General features: G+C 34.5%; 1 protein-coding gene across 8 annotated transcripts in view; it reads right to left on the bottom strand.

The window, feature by feature from the left end:
- CPS1 (carbamoyl-phosphate synthase 1) overlaps positions 1-15445 on the bottom strand; it is a 201976-nt gene that overhangs the window by 51525 nt on the left and 135006 nt on the right. For all 8 annotated transcript variants that reach the window (XM_055380488.2, XM_063695178.1, XM_063695179.1 and 5 more), the window contains 2 exons: positions 15013-15189; positions 10764-10882 (listed from right to left, as the gene is read on the bottom strand). In XM_055380488.2, coding sequence (XP_055236463.1) covers positions 10764-10882; positions 15013-15189 — 296 coding nt within the window. The remainder of the gene's footprint in view (positions 1-10763; positions 10883-15012; positions 15190-15445) is intronic.

The following is a 15445-nucleotide window of genomic DNA, read 5'->3' as shown; positions in this document are numbered from 1 at the left end:
TATACAATCTTTTATTATAAATAAAGCAAAACTTAAAAAGAAAATTATTAGCCTGGGTCTTTGTACCCTTGAAAATCCTGTTTACATTTTTCAAAGGTGACTTGCTGGGGCTTTCTCCCTGCCAGACTTCCTGTGTTTTCCCCCAAGAGTTTTGGAAAAGGGCAAATTCCTCACAATGTTTCCTCTCTAAGTGGGGTCAACAATGCAGGCGGCTCACAACTTGACCGCTAAGGAGGAACTGATCTCCAGCTGTCTGATTTAAAAGTCATATCTCGAAAAAGAAGCTTTTGAAAAGGGTTAGTGACTAAAACTGAAAGTGGGAGCCCTGGGCTAGATTCCTTGTTTTCCTCTGATTGGTGTGACATAAAGCATGACACACACCTCGTGTGATTCAGTTTCACCATCCATAAAAATAGGATAGTGATATTTTTCACCTTTATTATAATAGAAATGTACTTTAAGGTCACCGGAGAAATACAGTAGATGCCTGTATTTTAAATAAGTATTTATTTTTGCCTTAACCTTCTTCACTGGTTAATAAAATCATTTCCTTTCATATAGTTGAAAATGTCTGTGAATATTTCTCACAAAAACTTTTCAGAAAATGCAAAAATTTGAAAACGTGAATAATTTTTGAAGATCAAGAGTACACAAACAGTGGTTAGTTCTCACCAGGAGTTGGAGATTTCACGATATACCTATAATGCCTACATGTATATAATCTTTGACAATATAAAACAATTAGATAAATCTCTTTTTATTAAAAAACAGTTTATTCAGAGCCTTCCTAGCTAATTAGTAGATACATAACTACTTTAAAAAATTAAAACCTAGAGATGTTGGTTTACAATATTTCCCAACACAGTCAGTTTATATCTTGGGCTATGTATTTGCTAATTAATGATTTTGTGAATTTTGTGAATTCAATCCCTTTGAACAACCAGGAATCATATGCATTTTGCTCCACTACAATTCCCCCTCCTTTGCCATCACTAAGAAATGATGATTTTCACTTTCTACCAAGAATGTTTATTTGTTATATTATCATACAAATATTGTTGAGTGTTTATACAAAGCACCATATATCAATTCCCAAGAAAATATATGGTAAATAAGGAATTGGAAACCATTTGTATCTGTTTCAGAAATTACGACTTATACCTTATGCCACAGTGAACTCTATTCTGCATTCTAACAAAACTTTTTGCTAAGAAAGACCTATAATAAAAGCATATTAAGACATTATGGTATTGGATACTTTCCCTAATGAAAATCACAATTTAATTGGGGGATGATATTAGGATATATGCAATATTTATGGAACAATGAAGTAAGACTGTGTGGCGTCAACTATTTCACCCAATGAACAAACAGGTAGCTAATATCCACTTTAGTTTTTCTTCTTATACTATCTTAATTTCTTCATAGTCAGATTTTCACTGTTATGAAAAATAGCATAAATGGGACAAAGAGCAAACACAATTTGTCAGTTCCTGAGTAGAATTCATACCTTTACGTACCTGTTTCTCACTATATGTTTGGGCCTTATAGCCTAGCTTCCACTCCTACCTACCCAACATCAAATGAGGACTTAATTCTGTTTCTCTCTTCTCTCTCTAAACCATGCAATCCTCTTGAAAGTGTCTTTCTATTTCATTTATTTTAAATTCTCTCTTCCTTTGGCTCCCATGACAGTGGGATATATTGAAGGTAAGAATATTGTCCTTGGACTGAGAGATTTCTGAACTCAAAACCTGGCTCCAATCTGGAGTAAGGAGAATTTACTTAAACATTCTGAGTCATCATTTCTTTCATAAAATATGGGATAGAGACACATACCTCCTAAAAACTGTACATCGAGACTTGTATGAGACAACATGTGTAAAGTTAGCTAAGAGCTTTTGTTTCTAACCTCCACTAAACTTTCATGAATTCATATTTCTGCTTCTCACATGTCCATTAATGTGTCCTGTCTATATATAGCTCTTTGTATAGGTTATAAACCTATATTATAGATTCAATGACTGGTGATCATTCATCAACAAATGGCTTTGGAACTAGCACAAAGCCTTACACATAGTAGGTACCCAATAAATAATGACTGAATAGAAGAACAAATACCATTTGGTCTAATAACTAGTGATTATTCATCAACAAATGGCTTTGGAACTAGCACAAAACCTTACACATAGTAGGTACCCAATACATAATGACTGAATAGAAGAACAAATACCATTTGGTCTAATACCAGCTCCTAATAAAAAGAAATGCCATCAAGTAAATACATATCCCATCACACTTAGTTCAGAGATATTAACACAGGAATAATGTATTAATTATTGACTATTTATAGATATATATACACATATTCTGAGGATGTGTTATTTTAAATCAACTTAAAATTTTTAAGTTGTATATTCTTATGAACTAGCAAACATACAATAATTAATATACAGAAACATAATAGGCACTTTATGAGTCATCTGAATATTATTCTGAAAACCTTTTAAGCAAAACATTCATCTTCTGCATGCCAGACTCGTAAGTACTCTCTCACAAATTCAAAAATGCACAATCATTTGCCAAAACTATGAAAACACTATTTAAATAACAAATGAAGACTCTCAGAACATTAAATATTTGATGTAAAATTTTATATCTATCTCAATAAATTATTACTTTAAAAATTAGTGGAGTCCTATCAAACCTATGACATCACCTAAAATATCCTTTCATTACATGGAACATAAAAGCAAATTAAAAATAAAATGTATTTTTGGCATTAGTTCACAGAGTTATAAAATTTCCCTTGGTATTACTCTTCTCTTACAAAGAAATAAGTACTTGTATATATAAGCCCCATTTTTTAGTATACCTGAAGAGGTTCATTATATAAATGGCTTGGAGTATGAAGATTGAAAGCATAGAATGGTAATATGTAATAACTGGTAAGATTGTTTTTCTTTAAAGTTTGTTACTTCACATATAGTATATATTCAGCTAGCTGCATGACTGACCAGTAAAATAAGAAGGGAGTTTGTGTTGTTTCTTTTTGTTTTGTTTTCACTAGGGTGAAACTGAGGCTTAGAATATCGTGTGAGTTAGTAGTAATATGAGAAGACATAAGACCATTTTCTGCAAATCAAATTAATGGGTTCCACTAAAGTGTTCAATCATCTCCATTCTCATGTCTATATCCAAAATAATAGATGTTATCACAAAAACATGTCATAGTAAAGTATCACAAAAATTATAATGTGATTATATGTTATATTATTGTTCTTTAAATTACTTGTATATTTAGTAGTTTAAGATGAAAGTTGTTGGTTTTTTTCTACCAGAAAATATACATTGTCATCAGAAAGTAAAGTACTGACCCTTCTGTTTCTTATATCTAAGTTCCAACAACTCTTAGATGACACTTTTCCCCCAGAAACTTCAATCAAGCATAAGCACAAAACGTTCTTGCCTGATTTTTGCCATGCCTCATGAGCAAGTTAAATAAAAAGTCAATAGAAGTTAGCATGTGTAGGAGAGGACATTCAAAGGGAGTGTTCCAGCTAAGGTGACACCTGCATTATTACATCTGCCAGAAGTTTGTGGCTGCAGGGAAATGGCCAACTTTACTGAGCTCAATTTAGCACTTGAATGCCCAAGTGGAACTCACCAGGGTTGTCCTAGATTGTTTTCCTAAGCAATAGGCACGCCTATGATTTTTCACCACTCACCAATGGACATAGTTTGTCACATTGAACATAATGATTTCGGATGGAAATTGGACCCTTGAAAAGTGCACTTTACTCTTTTTTTTAAAACTATATTGACTATAAGCAGTAAAGAGGAAAGAGAATATTAAAGTTATTAGAGTGAAGATAGCAAAAAAAAACCACATGAAACCTACAGAATATTAGACAAAAGCAATATCTGGATAATTTGTAAATAAATCCATAGTAAAGTTTACGTCAACAATAGGGAAACAAATACAAATTTTAGCTTCCAATACTCATATGCTATAAATTGTATCACAATGGTTATATCTCCTACTTTTGAACGTGTAAAATGAATGAAAATAGATTCTTTTTAAGTAGTCATCTACAACATTGCTAACATCAATAGCGGCATTGTACATAAAAACAAGAGAGCAAAATGGACCATTCCAGGAAAATTGCCCAAAATGAATGGAATGCACAAGAACAAGCAATCATCATAAATGGTAGAAAACCTTCACTTTGATAATTTAACATGGTATAGCAAAAGCAGATGGGGCCATCTTCTTTAAGCTAATCACTTGAAGCAAGGATTCAAAACTTAATTCAGCTTAGGTTTAGCCAGTAAAAGAGCGAAATTATACAATTTAGGCAGGTAAAATAAAATCTCCAAGCTGGATATGTCAGTCAGAAATAGCTAAAGAAACCAAAAAAACAAAATAAGGAAATAAAAAAATTAAAAACAGTTACAGCCAGAGGGATAAGCAGATGCTTAAAGCTGGTAATTGTACTCTCACTTTTTTTTTCTTGCCTGTTCATGTGTCTTTTTTTTTTAAGTATCATGATTGTCTTTCAATATAAAATTGCCAATCCAAATTGGTATTATAAATAATAATGCTTGGAGGTGTAAAGTCCTGAAATAGTTCTTTCTCACAAGCTCTATTATAGTTGAATTCCTTACATACTTATAGCAAGGGGAGTCCAACTGAAGGATATTTGTACCTGTGCTTGTTTATTTATAGTAGAAACCTTCATTATATATGCTGATTCTACCATGATAGGACTATCACCCCTTTATTGGCTACTGTTTCTAAACTGAAGGTGTCTATTTTAGGTAGTCTTACTTCTTATTTCCTCTAGATGTTATCTACACCTCTAAACAAATCTGTTTCTATATCCCTAAGCAAACCTGTTTCTGTGTGTGTATATATATGCTTATGTTTACATATATTTAATATATTTACATGCACACTTACATACTATATACTTGATATGTAAGTATATAAGCATACACATATATGTATTATTTTTAAGCAGTCATCTATGGTATACACAAATATAAATATATTATATTTGATATTTAAGTATGTAAGTATATACTTACATGTAAGTATTCTTTCTAAGCTTCATCCACAATATTGCTCACATAAATAGCAACATTGTACATAAAAACAATGTTTACTTTTTACTAAAGTAAAAAGTATATAAGAATATAATTATATATCAAATATAAGAGGTTAAATAGCAAGTATCCTGGGTTCTGGAGTCCTGCTTAGACTTGATCCCAATTCTGTTATTTATTAGTATGTGATGTAGAGGAAACTGCTGAATCTCTCAGTGCCTCAGTTTACTATCAATAAAATTAGGACAATCACTGATTTCTTAATGTTGTGTTAGGAATTAAACAAAATAATGTGCTTAGAACAGTGCTTAATATGTAGTCCAAAAATTTTTGTGATTATTATCTTACCCTTGGAAGGCATTCAGAATTATTAAACTGAATCAAAGTTCAAGTTTCAGTATTAAGAGTTATAAATTCATTATTTGGTTACAATAAGGAATAGGCTATATCAGAAGAACCTAGTTGGTGAAGACATTTGACATCTTTATTTGATTTATGGTACCTGCATTTCCTCTCTCCAGGCAGGAGATCTTTACATGACCAAAATTGAATCTATGCACTAATGGAAAAAAGAACTATAGGTGAGATTTATATAATTTCTTACAGATCAGAGTAAGGATATTTCTCTTTTGGTATTTATTAAAATACTACATGGGAAGAGCACAATATGTGAAAGCGTCGGCATTGGGAGAGTGAGTATGGGAAAAATAGACTAAAATATCAATAGCTTAGCAGTGAAAGCTAATGGATAGAGATTATGCACATGTTGTGGTTCCACTAAAAATTTATATAGACTTCATTTTCCTCAAACTCCTTGCAGGGTGATCTGACAATGTGAAGTTAAAAGACCTTTGGTGACCATTAAACATCTAAATTCCAAAGCATACACATAACAAGTATTCGAATCCTACATGACACAACTTATATCGTACTGAGTAAAAAGAAACTTCTCAAATCCTAAAGAAATCCACTGTAAATATGTTATCACCCTAGGTCAGTTAATGCTACTACACCAGCCTATAAATTTGGGGAACTGCCTAGAACAGTCAGCTTCCCTAGCACGCCGTTGGGTAGCAATAAGCAGTTTAAGTGGAAAAGGAGAAAGTCAGTGAGCGTAAGCAGGAAAGAGATCTTTTTTTGGCTGAAGCTGTCTAAATAATGGTTATTACCTAAGCTGGTAAGAATAGATATTGCTTCAGAAGTCTTGTGAGGGTTGCCATTGCTACTATATTCAGGTATTAGAGACAGCATACTGAGTTCTGAGGGGGCAAGCACTCAAAGCTAGGATGCTGAGTTGATTACTCTGATACCTGTTGATATAGTTTTTATGTTTGTCCCTGCCCAAATCTCAGATTGATATTTAATCCCCAGTGTTGGAGATGGGGACTGGTGGGAGGTGACTGGATAATGGGAGCAGATTTCTCATGAATGATTTAGCACCATCCCCCTGGTGCTCTCCTGGCAATAGTGAGTGAATTCTTGCGTAATCTGGTTGTCTGAAAGTATGTGGCACCTCCCCCACCGACTCCCTCTCTCTGGCTGGCTCCTGCTTTTTCCATAGGACACGGCTGCTTTCCTTTGGCCTTCCGCCATGATTGTAAGATTTCTGAGGCCTCCCTAGAAGCCAAGCAGATGCTAGCACCACACTTCCTGTGAAGTTTACAGAACTGTGAGCCAATTAAACCTCTTCATAAACTACCCAGTCTCAGATATTTCTTCATAGCAATGCAAGAATGGCCTAATACACCTATCCCTCTTGTCTCATCACCCTGCAGAAAGATGAGACTTCATACGTAATCATGAACATGAAACATGTTTATCTCTCCCCTTCAAAGAGAAGGGTTTCTGATTATAATTTCTACTATCTCACAGGCATGGAAAACTCATCAGTTATTTCCATAATGTCTACCTAGTTACAACCCTTGTTTTGTTTTCCCCATCTCAGTCTGTGAATATTTATATATACTAAATATGTGAGTATATTCTTTTTTTAATAATTTCCATTGTATTTTATCTTAAAATATATTGTTTGAAGCTATTGCATAAATAAGCACATTTATTGTTTACATTTCAAACATAAACTATGTTCTCGTTTTTATATTTCTTTTTTTATATTATACTTTAAGTTCTGGGATACATGTACAGAACATGCAGGCTTGTTACATAGGTATACACGTGCCATGGTGATTTGTTGCACCCATCAACCCGTCATCTACATTAGGTATTTCTCCTAATGCTATCCCTCCCCTAGCCCCCCACCCCCCAACAGGCCCCGGTGTGTGATGTTCCCCTCCCTGTGTCCATGCGTGGGTATAGTCTATTTGGGACTCAAATTCTGAACTTCATTTCAGATGACTATATGTAAACACAAGTCAGAGACTGACCATCAATTTAATGATATGCTCATCCTCTGCTATTACATGTGTTTATCGGACTTTAGAACTCGAGATTGATTAACAACTGTAGAGTAGGAATTTTTATTCATTAGCATAAGGGAAAGCTATTTATCTTTTGATAAGAATAGCATTTGTATCAGTAGCTATCAATCGCTTCCTTTAAAAAATAGGTCTGATATTAAAATAAGTGATGCATCATAAAGGAAATTAAGAAATTATACATTGCAAAATATAAAAGCAAATAAAAATTGTGAGTCTGAAAATGAATCTTTAAATATTTACCTATCATATCTACATATCTAAAATCATAATATATAATACATATCTAAAATCATAAAGTAACCTTTATTATAACAAGTAGCATTTTTATTTTCAGGGGAAAAGAGGAAAAATTTTCTTGGGCCCTCACAATATGTCAGATGTCATTTATACTTATATAAATTAAGCTTCACAAAAAAACTGGAAGCAGAGATTAAGAGAAAGAACATGAATCTGGAGAAATGAAAGAGGTGATGACGTCTGATTCTACAGTGGGGAGGACTGCACACCAATCTCTCTGGCTCCATAGTCTGCTCCTTCCAATGCACAAGGGTGGAACCAGAAAACCCAGGTCTAGCATTCTATATTTTTTCTCTTAATTTACTTCTCTTTTCCCAAGTGAGAGCCCCACTGCCTGTCTTCTCAAGGATCTCTATGAAAAGTACAAAGGGAGTGCGGTACATTGGCAGCAGAGATAGATGTTGAGGCAGGAGAATTTTGAGTTCTCTGAACACACACCAAATAAATCGCTAGCTCCTAGGCCTACAGCTAAAGACAGCCATTCTAACACAGAAGCAGTTGAGATCTTCAAAGTAAACCATAAATAAATACAAATGAAAAAGAACAACTAATCTTCTCAGCCTCTCTCCAAACTGGCAATATGTAAGTCAGCTATAGGTCATTAATAGGGAGCTCTTGTTACTGTTGGAGCAGTACATACCTTGATGACTAAGCCTCCCTGGATATTGAGGGGCTGAGAAAAAGCAGAGGACTCAGACCCAGACTAATGGTGAGTATAATTAAAATAGGGCAAGGAAACTTAAGGCCTTACATACTTAACATTCATTCCACCAGCTGTCGTATTCTTTCAACTTCAGACCCCTATGTGCCACAAAATGATTGAGACAGGTAGCTTTAGTGGCCATCTATTCTTGTTATTTATCTAATACCGCTAAATAACAATCATTATCAAATTGCTATGTGTGCATCAATGACACTTCAAAAAGAAAGGAATTAAACCACAAAGTGACACTCAGATAATGAGTTCAGGGTTTAGGTTTGCTAATGCCATGGATCATCTGCGAGTTCCACTTCGGGTTTACTTTAGCTTTTGCTATATAATAGACACTTCAACCTCCCTGGATGAAAAACAAATTTATACAGTAGAGATGATTTTAAGTGTAAGTTTTTGAAATTTTTGAAATGATATAAAGCTTTACATAAAGAGTTTTAAATGTAGATCATTATGAACAATAGAAAATATCCCTATTTACAAATACATTTATGCCAGAAAATGGAGATTGAAAATGTCAAATTGTCGGCAAATAAATGCAACAGAATGTGGAAGTCAGAAAAATATTATAAATGATCTGTAACAGTGTGTTGTTTTAATCCTCCAAGGACCTTTTTCACTATCAATATACCCTTATTTATGCTTAGTTAGAATCTCAAGCTGCCTTCTGGTTGTAACGAAAACTATTCAATTAAAACATTGAATTTGTCCAAAAATCAGAACGTATATCAAGTGGAAATTTAAATCACAATAACATCTGCTATTTTCCACCCCAGGTCTTTTCCACTGCTGTGACTGGCATACTATAAGTTTCTAGCACCCCCATGTGGCTTAATTGGAGTGGTTTCATAGGCATTTGAAATCAGTTGCCTGAAACTGAGAACAGTAGAACAGACTATAATTTTACACAGAAGTTCTGCTGGCATCATAAACCAAGAAAGGGAAACTTAAGTCAGCAAAATTATAAGATAAATGTATAGGTTCAATTCCTAAATTATTTGCTCTCTACTGTTCATTTTATGTGATCACTAGAAAGGATGATTTACAAGCAACTATAGCTGGTTTCATCTTTGTCAGATAGAATTCCTCAGTTTTCAAAACCAAGCATTTGACATGGGCAATAATTAGATAGATGAAAAAGAACCTAATTTTTCTCAAAAAGAAAAGCAAGTGTTTTATTACCTAGTTTGTACACATATTGATCAGGTAAATACAGTAACCCAATTATATGTTGCAATTGCTAAATAGTTGAGCAATCCAGGTTTTGAGATCTTCCACTGTCCTCAAAGATATTTTAAGTGATTAAAGTATCTACATTTTGTCAAATCATTTGAGAACAATTTTTATACAAACAAAAGTTTTCCTTCTCTAAACACATCCCTAGTTTGCAGGTAAGACGTCTTTCCAATAGTAGTGTATTTCAGAGTGCTTTTAGAGGGAAGAAGTTCAAGAGGACTATATTGTCTTTCTTAATCTGCTAATAAATGCTCCTCTTATTGAAGATAGATGTTTAAAACTGATCCATGCTTTCATCAGCCTAAGGTGCCCCAGCAGTTTTCCCATGAAAAATTTAAAAGTAGATTTTAAGGACTACATTATCAAAATATTCTCAACATAAAATGAAGTTTAAAAATAATTGGCCATGATGGAGATAAAAATGTAAATTAGTCAGAGGTAGAGTCTGTTAAGAGAAACCTGAATGTGGCTTAATTGTATGCTGAACTGAATGTCCCAATTTAAAAACAGTAGAGCGCAAAAGGAATGCATTTTCTCCTCAATATACAGCAATGTATAGATTGATATTAAAAGGGGAAAACAGACTTCAGAATGTAGAGGAAAATTTATAGAAAACAGAAATATTCATTTAATTGATTAATAAAATTTAAATCTAGATAATATTTCATAATTAAATAATACGCGTTCATCAATGTATACCAATTTTGTGCATTCAAAAGACCTTATTACTATGTCTGATGACAAGGGTGGGAATAGAAGATGATTAAAAAGATTAATGGATACATTTCTAAAGGTAAACATCTAAAAAAAAAAAACCTGCCATTTGTCTTCTGGCTACGGGTACTATTTTCCAACAATGGCACTATCTACCTCATTGAATCACAATGTAGACCAAATGCTTAAGAGTAGGAAGAAGACTTCAAAAATTGCACTGAAGGTGTCTGGCATGAATGAGAGCAGCACTGCCTTACCTGTTGAGCCCTTTCAGTGTCTTTTCCATGTTTAAAATATCACGCATCTTATACAAAAACCACTTGTCAATGTATGTGAGCTTCTCAATCTCATCAAGGGACATGTTGTCATCAATGGCCTGCCAAGAGGAGAAGAAATACTTTCTTTGGCAAACATTTTTCTAAATGTCTTATTTGGTTTAAAATACATAGCAGTCATGCCTCTGTGTGTTATTTAGAGAGCCCGAGACTGTAGACTGAGTTACGAAACATGAAACTGACATCATTGACATTCCTTCCAATAAACATAAAGATGGTGCCAACTATATCCACAAACGGCATACAGAGGAGGTGCCTGCCTTGAGTGGTGTGTTCTCAGAAAAATCTCCTAACAGGTTTTGACTCGCTCCTCTTTATTTGATTGTGTTACCCATTATACCCTAAATTTGGCACATCTCTTTGGAATTAAAGAAAGTCTCTTGAAACTACAGTTAAGCCAAATTGGTAAGAAAATCTAGAATTAATATAATGATCTCTTAACTTGTATTGTTGATAGTTATCTTGTAGGAGATAGCATATTTTTATCACCTCACTCCACATTCACACAAACATACAATAGTCAGTGAGAATTTATGGGTCGGATCTGGCTTGGCTTTATTCCTCCAGAATATTTCCTCACAGAGGACTTCAAATAAAAAATTGTTTTGAATCAGTCACTGTGATTTTTGTGCTAAGGCAGACATTTTTTAAAATCCTAATATATTCCAAAACAATGTAGTAATAACTTCTGTTCTGATAGGCAGCTCAGCCTCTTCCTCAAGCTTACTTTAGCAATTTCTCAAAAGTAAAACTACAACTATGGGTCATTAAGCTGAGTAGAAAATTTAACTGAAAAAAGAGATAAACTCTCAAAACCAAAATCTTTATACAAAAAGATGTCTACTCTTATTCTTGTATGTGTGTATGTGTACATGTATATACCCAGTGAAAAATCTGAAAATATTCCAGAACAACATATTTTAGAATAACACACTGCGTTTTTAAGACCCATTAAGAAATATATGCAACTAGTAACTCTGCTGTTATATTTCAGCCCAGATAGCTTACTTTTCTTAAGGCTTTTACATAATGATAGTATCAGAGAGACCATGATTATAATTGTTGAGATATGGCATGGCTCATAATTTTGTTGACTAGAGTAAGATGACATTTAACAGAAATACTCAAAGCCATGTTCATTTCCTAGTCAATGTATGTTTCTTTTGTTTAATTCTCCCTGTAATTACAGTCAGGTTCCCAAAGACTTAATATTCTGTCTTACTTTCTAAGTGATTAAAGACACAATTAGCTGTCGGCCATCTACACTGTGAGGTGGAGAGAACCTTAAGTTACTGAAACTTTTAAGAGATCAAAGGAGGTTTTCACACAAGCACATACAGTGAGGGAGGGCCTAGAATCCTGTAGTCATTTCACTGGAAGGAAGGGAAGGACAACTACAGTCAAATCCATGATTTCTTTCTTTTATATATATATATACTTTAAGTTCTGGGATACATGTGCAGGACGTGCAGGTTTGTTACATAGGTATACACGGGCCATGATGGTTTGCTGCACCCATCAACCTGTCATCTACATTAGGTATTTCTCCTAGTGCTATGCATCCCCTACCTCCCCAACCCCCGACAGGCCCCGGTGTGAAATGTTCCCCTCCCTGTGCTCATATGTTCTCATTGTTCCACTCCCACTTATGAGTGAGAACATGTGGTACTTGGTTTTCTGTTCCTGTGTTAGTTTGCTGAGAATGATGGTTTCCAGCTTCATCCATGTCCCTGCAAAGGACATGAATTCATCCTTTTTATGGCTGCATAGTATTCCATGGTGTATATGTGCCACATTTAAAAGCTCATCATCACTGGTCATTAGAGAAATGCAAATCAAAACCACAATGAGATACCATCTCATGCCAGTTAGAATGGCTGTCATTAAAAATTCAGGAAACAACAGATCCTGGAGAGGATGCTGAGAAATAGGAATGCTTTTACACAGCTGGTGGGAGTGTAAATTAGTTCAACCACTGTGAAAGACAGTGTGGCATTTCCTCAAGGATCTAGATCCAGAAATACCATTTGACCCAGCAATCCCATTACTGGGTGTATACCCAAAGGATTATAAATCATTCTACTATAGAGACACATGCACACGTATGTTTATTGCAGCACTATTCATAATAGCAAAGACTTGGAACCAACCCAAATGCCCATCAATGATAGACTGGATAAAAAAGAAATCCATGATTTCTAACAGCAAGCAAGATCCTGCCAGTCTTAAGACCTCATCTCCAAGCACTGCAGCTTTTTGCTATGTAACACCACTGTAATGAAGTCTATAATGACCCCAAACAAGTTTGAGGTTACTTTAATGTTCCAAAAATCAAAAATAATGCCCCGCATTCTCCCCAAATCAAAAGAGGTGATGATCCAGTCATCCTGAAATAAGACTGCTGTAAAAATCAGACCTCAGAGCAAGTTGCTCTTTCTAAGACTCATGAAAGCAAGCAAAGATTTACACACTCCCTTCATTCTTTTTCCCCTTCAGCCCTCCACCGTCCTTACACTCTTTGTCAAAATCACCAAGTTCCTGGCTGCTGTTGAAATGAACAGTAATGATGACCTCTAACAAACAGAAATCAGTTCCTTCTCCCAGCACTCGAGCAGACAATAATTTACACGCAGACCCTGCACTTCTTGCTCATACATAGGGTGCCCTGTGAAAGAAAGAACCTCCACACATTTTTCCCAGATTCTCATCTTTTATAAGTCTGTTAGAAAAGAATGAGAGATTTGCTTGAGTTTTACAGCTTAGCTGGGAACTTGGAAATGCTTGCCTTTTTCATCTCCTTCAAAGTGGCAGAAACATGATTGCTAGACTTAAGGAAAAAATCTGTTTACCGTCCTTTGCCTGAGAAAAAAATTATATATATATATATGTATATACACACACACATATGAATGTCATGAGCTGCTTCTTAAATAAAAGACTGAAATAGGGATAATAAATGATGAAGGTGAAATGGCTTTCTAAAATAACTTCTTATCACTGCTATCCCACCCACCACTGCCAGAGAAAAATTCTAATTACCTTGAAACTCAACATGGGAAAATGTCCATCAAGAGATAATAGCAACTCCCAGAATTTCAGTGGGGCTTAAATATTTTCCATTTAGAAACCATAAGAGCGAGGAGAATATACATTGGATGCAATTAAGGAAATATCCCTTCCTCTCCTTCAGGTCTCTTAAGGACTCAAAATATGGACATAAAAGTTGCGATGAGTTCAAAATCACTAACAACATTTTTCTGTTTCTACACAGGCAAATTACAAAGACGGGAATCCTTTTAAAGAGAAAGTTCATGTTTTCACCGACTCATCCCACATGCACACACATACACACACACAAACATAAAATGGTCAGTAGAGCTTTGTAGAACCAGTGCGGTTTGATACTGTTGCAGGATTAATGCTTGCGCTTCCTTAAATGTCAAAAAGCCTTTCAGGGATTTCTGACCAGACAGATTCCAGCTGCCCAAGTCACCTTTTATAAAATCAGATGAGCTGAAACTTCAAAACTCTAAGCACAGTAAATATAAAAGTAGATTAACATGGCATTTAATTTGCATGAGAAGCAAGCAGTGGAGGGAAGTGAGAAATGTAGGGCCTTTTTTCCTGAAAGTAAGACCAATAAAATAATTACATGGAAAACCCTATAATCATGGGGGCCTTTATAGTCTGTTGCTGTTTTTTAAACACAGAAAGAGAAGCAAATAAATTAAGATTATTCTAGACTCAAGTAGCACATACTAAGGGACATTATTGTATGCACCTTCCTTTCTACAATACAATTTTACACATTCAAGGAACATGTAATAAAGTTAATAGTAAAGGACAAGTCAATATAGTCAAATCTACTTAAGAGTATTAGTACTAAGTATACTTAAAAAGAGGGACATTTTATCTATTTAATCATCCTTTAAAACTGCAATTTGCCCTTAAATCCAGGCTTAAAGTCAAATAAAAATGATAATTTATCATTAATTGTAAAAGACTCTAATGAAATCTATAGATGTTTCCAGTTTAATACTATAAAAGAATTAAAAATTTTCCAAAAATCCCTGATTTAAAACCACTTTGTGATTCAGTTTTATTTTAATGTCCAGACTGACTACATTCTGGAAAAGCAACTAGTAGGTGTGGGCCCCTTGTAACATCTTACCTTGGCAATGGCATAGATACGCGTGCTGCTTGGTTCAGACAACTCTTTTCTAAGATCTAAATTAGATGGCCATTCTTTGTTCATTGGGAGACGGGGAGTGAAACCTTCTATAGATGGGTGGCACATCCGTAAAGCTTTCTGGAAACTCTCCTCAAAGGTACGACCAATAGCCATGACCTGTAATACATGTTTAAGACCTCATATTGAAAGAAAGAGCTTATGTATCTTTAATTTGTAACTGAACTGGACGTAAAATATATTTTATAAAACAAATAAGAACAAAAAATATATCATAAAGCCCCTCAAATTTAAAAAAAAAGGTGTTCCTTTTTTTCTTCCTCTCTCACTTTCTCCATGGTTTTGGTATAATGCATCTTCATTAGGTCAGTCTTTTACCACTCAGGGAGTTCAGCTGTATTTGCTGAGATTGATG

This window comes from Gorilla gorilla, chromosome 11, assembly GCF_029281585.2.
Source record: "Gorilla gorilla gorilla isolate KB3781 chromosome 11, NHGRI_mGorGor1-v2.1_pri, whole genome shotgun sequence".
Taxonomy (NCBI): Eukaryota; Metazoa; Chordata; class Mammalia; order Primates; family Hominidae; genus Gorilla; species Gorilla gorilla.
Note: the sequence above shows the minus strand (reverse complement) of the source record. Positions and strands in the feature narration are given on the sequence as shown.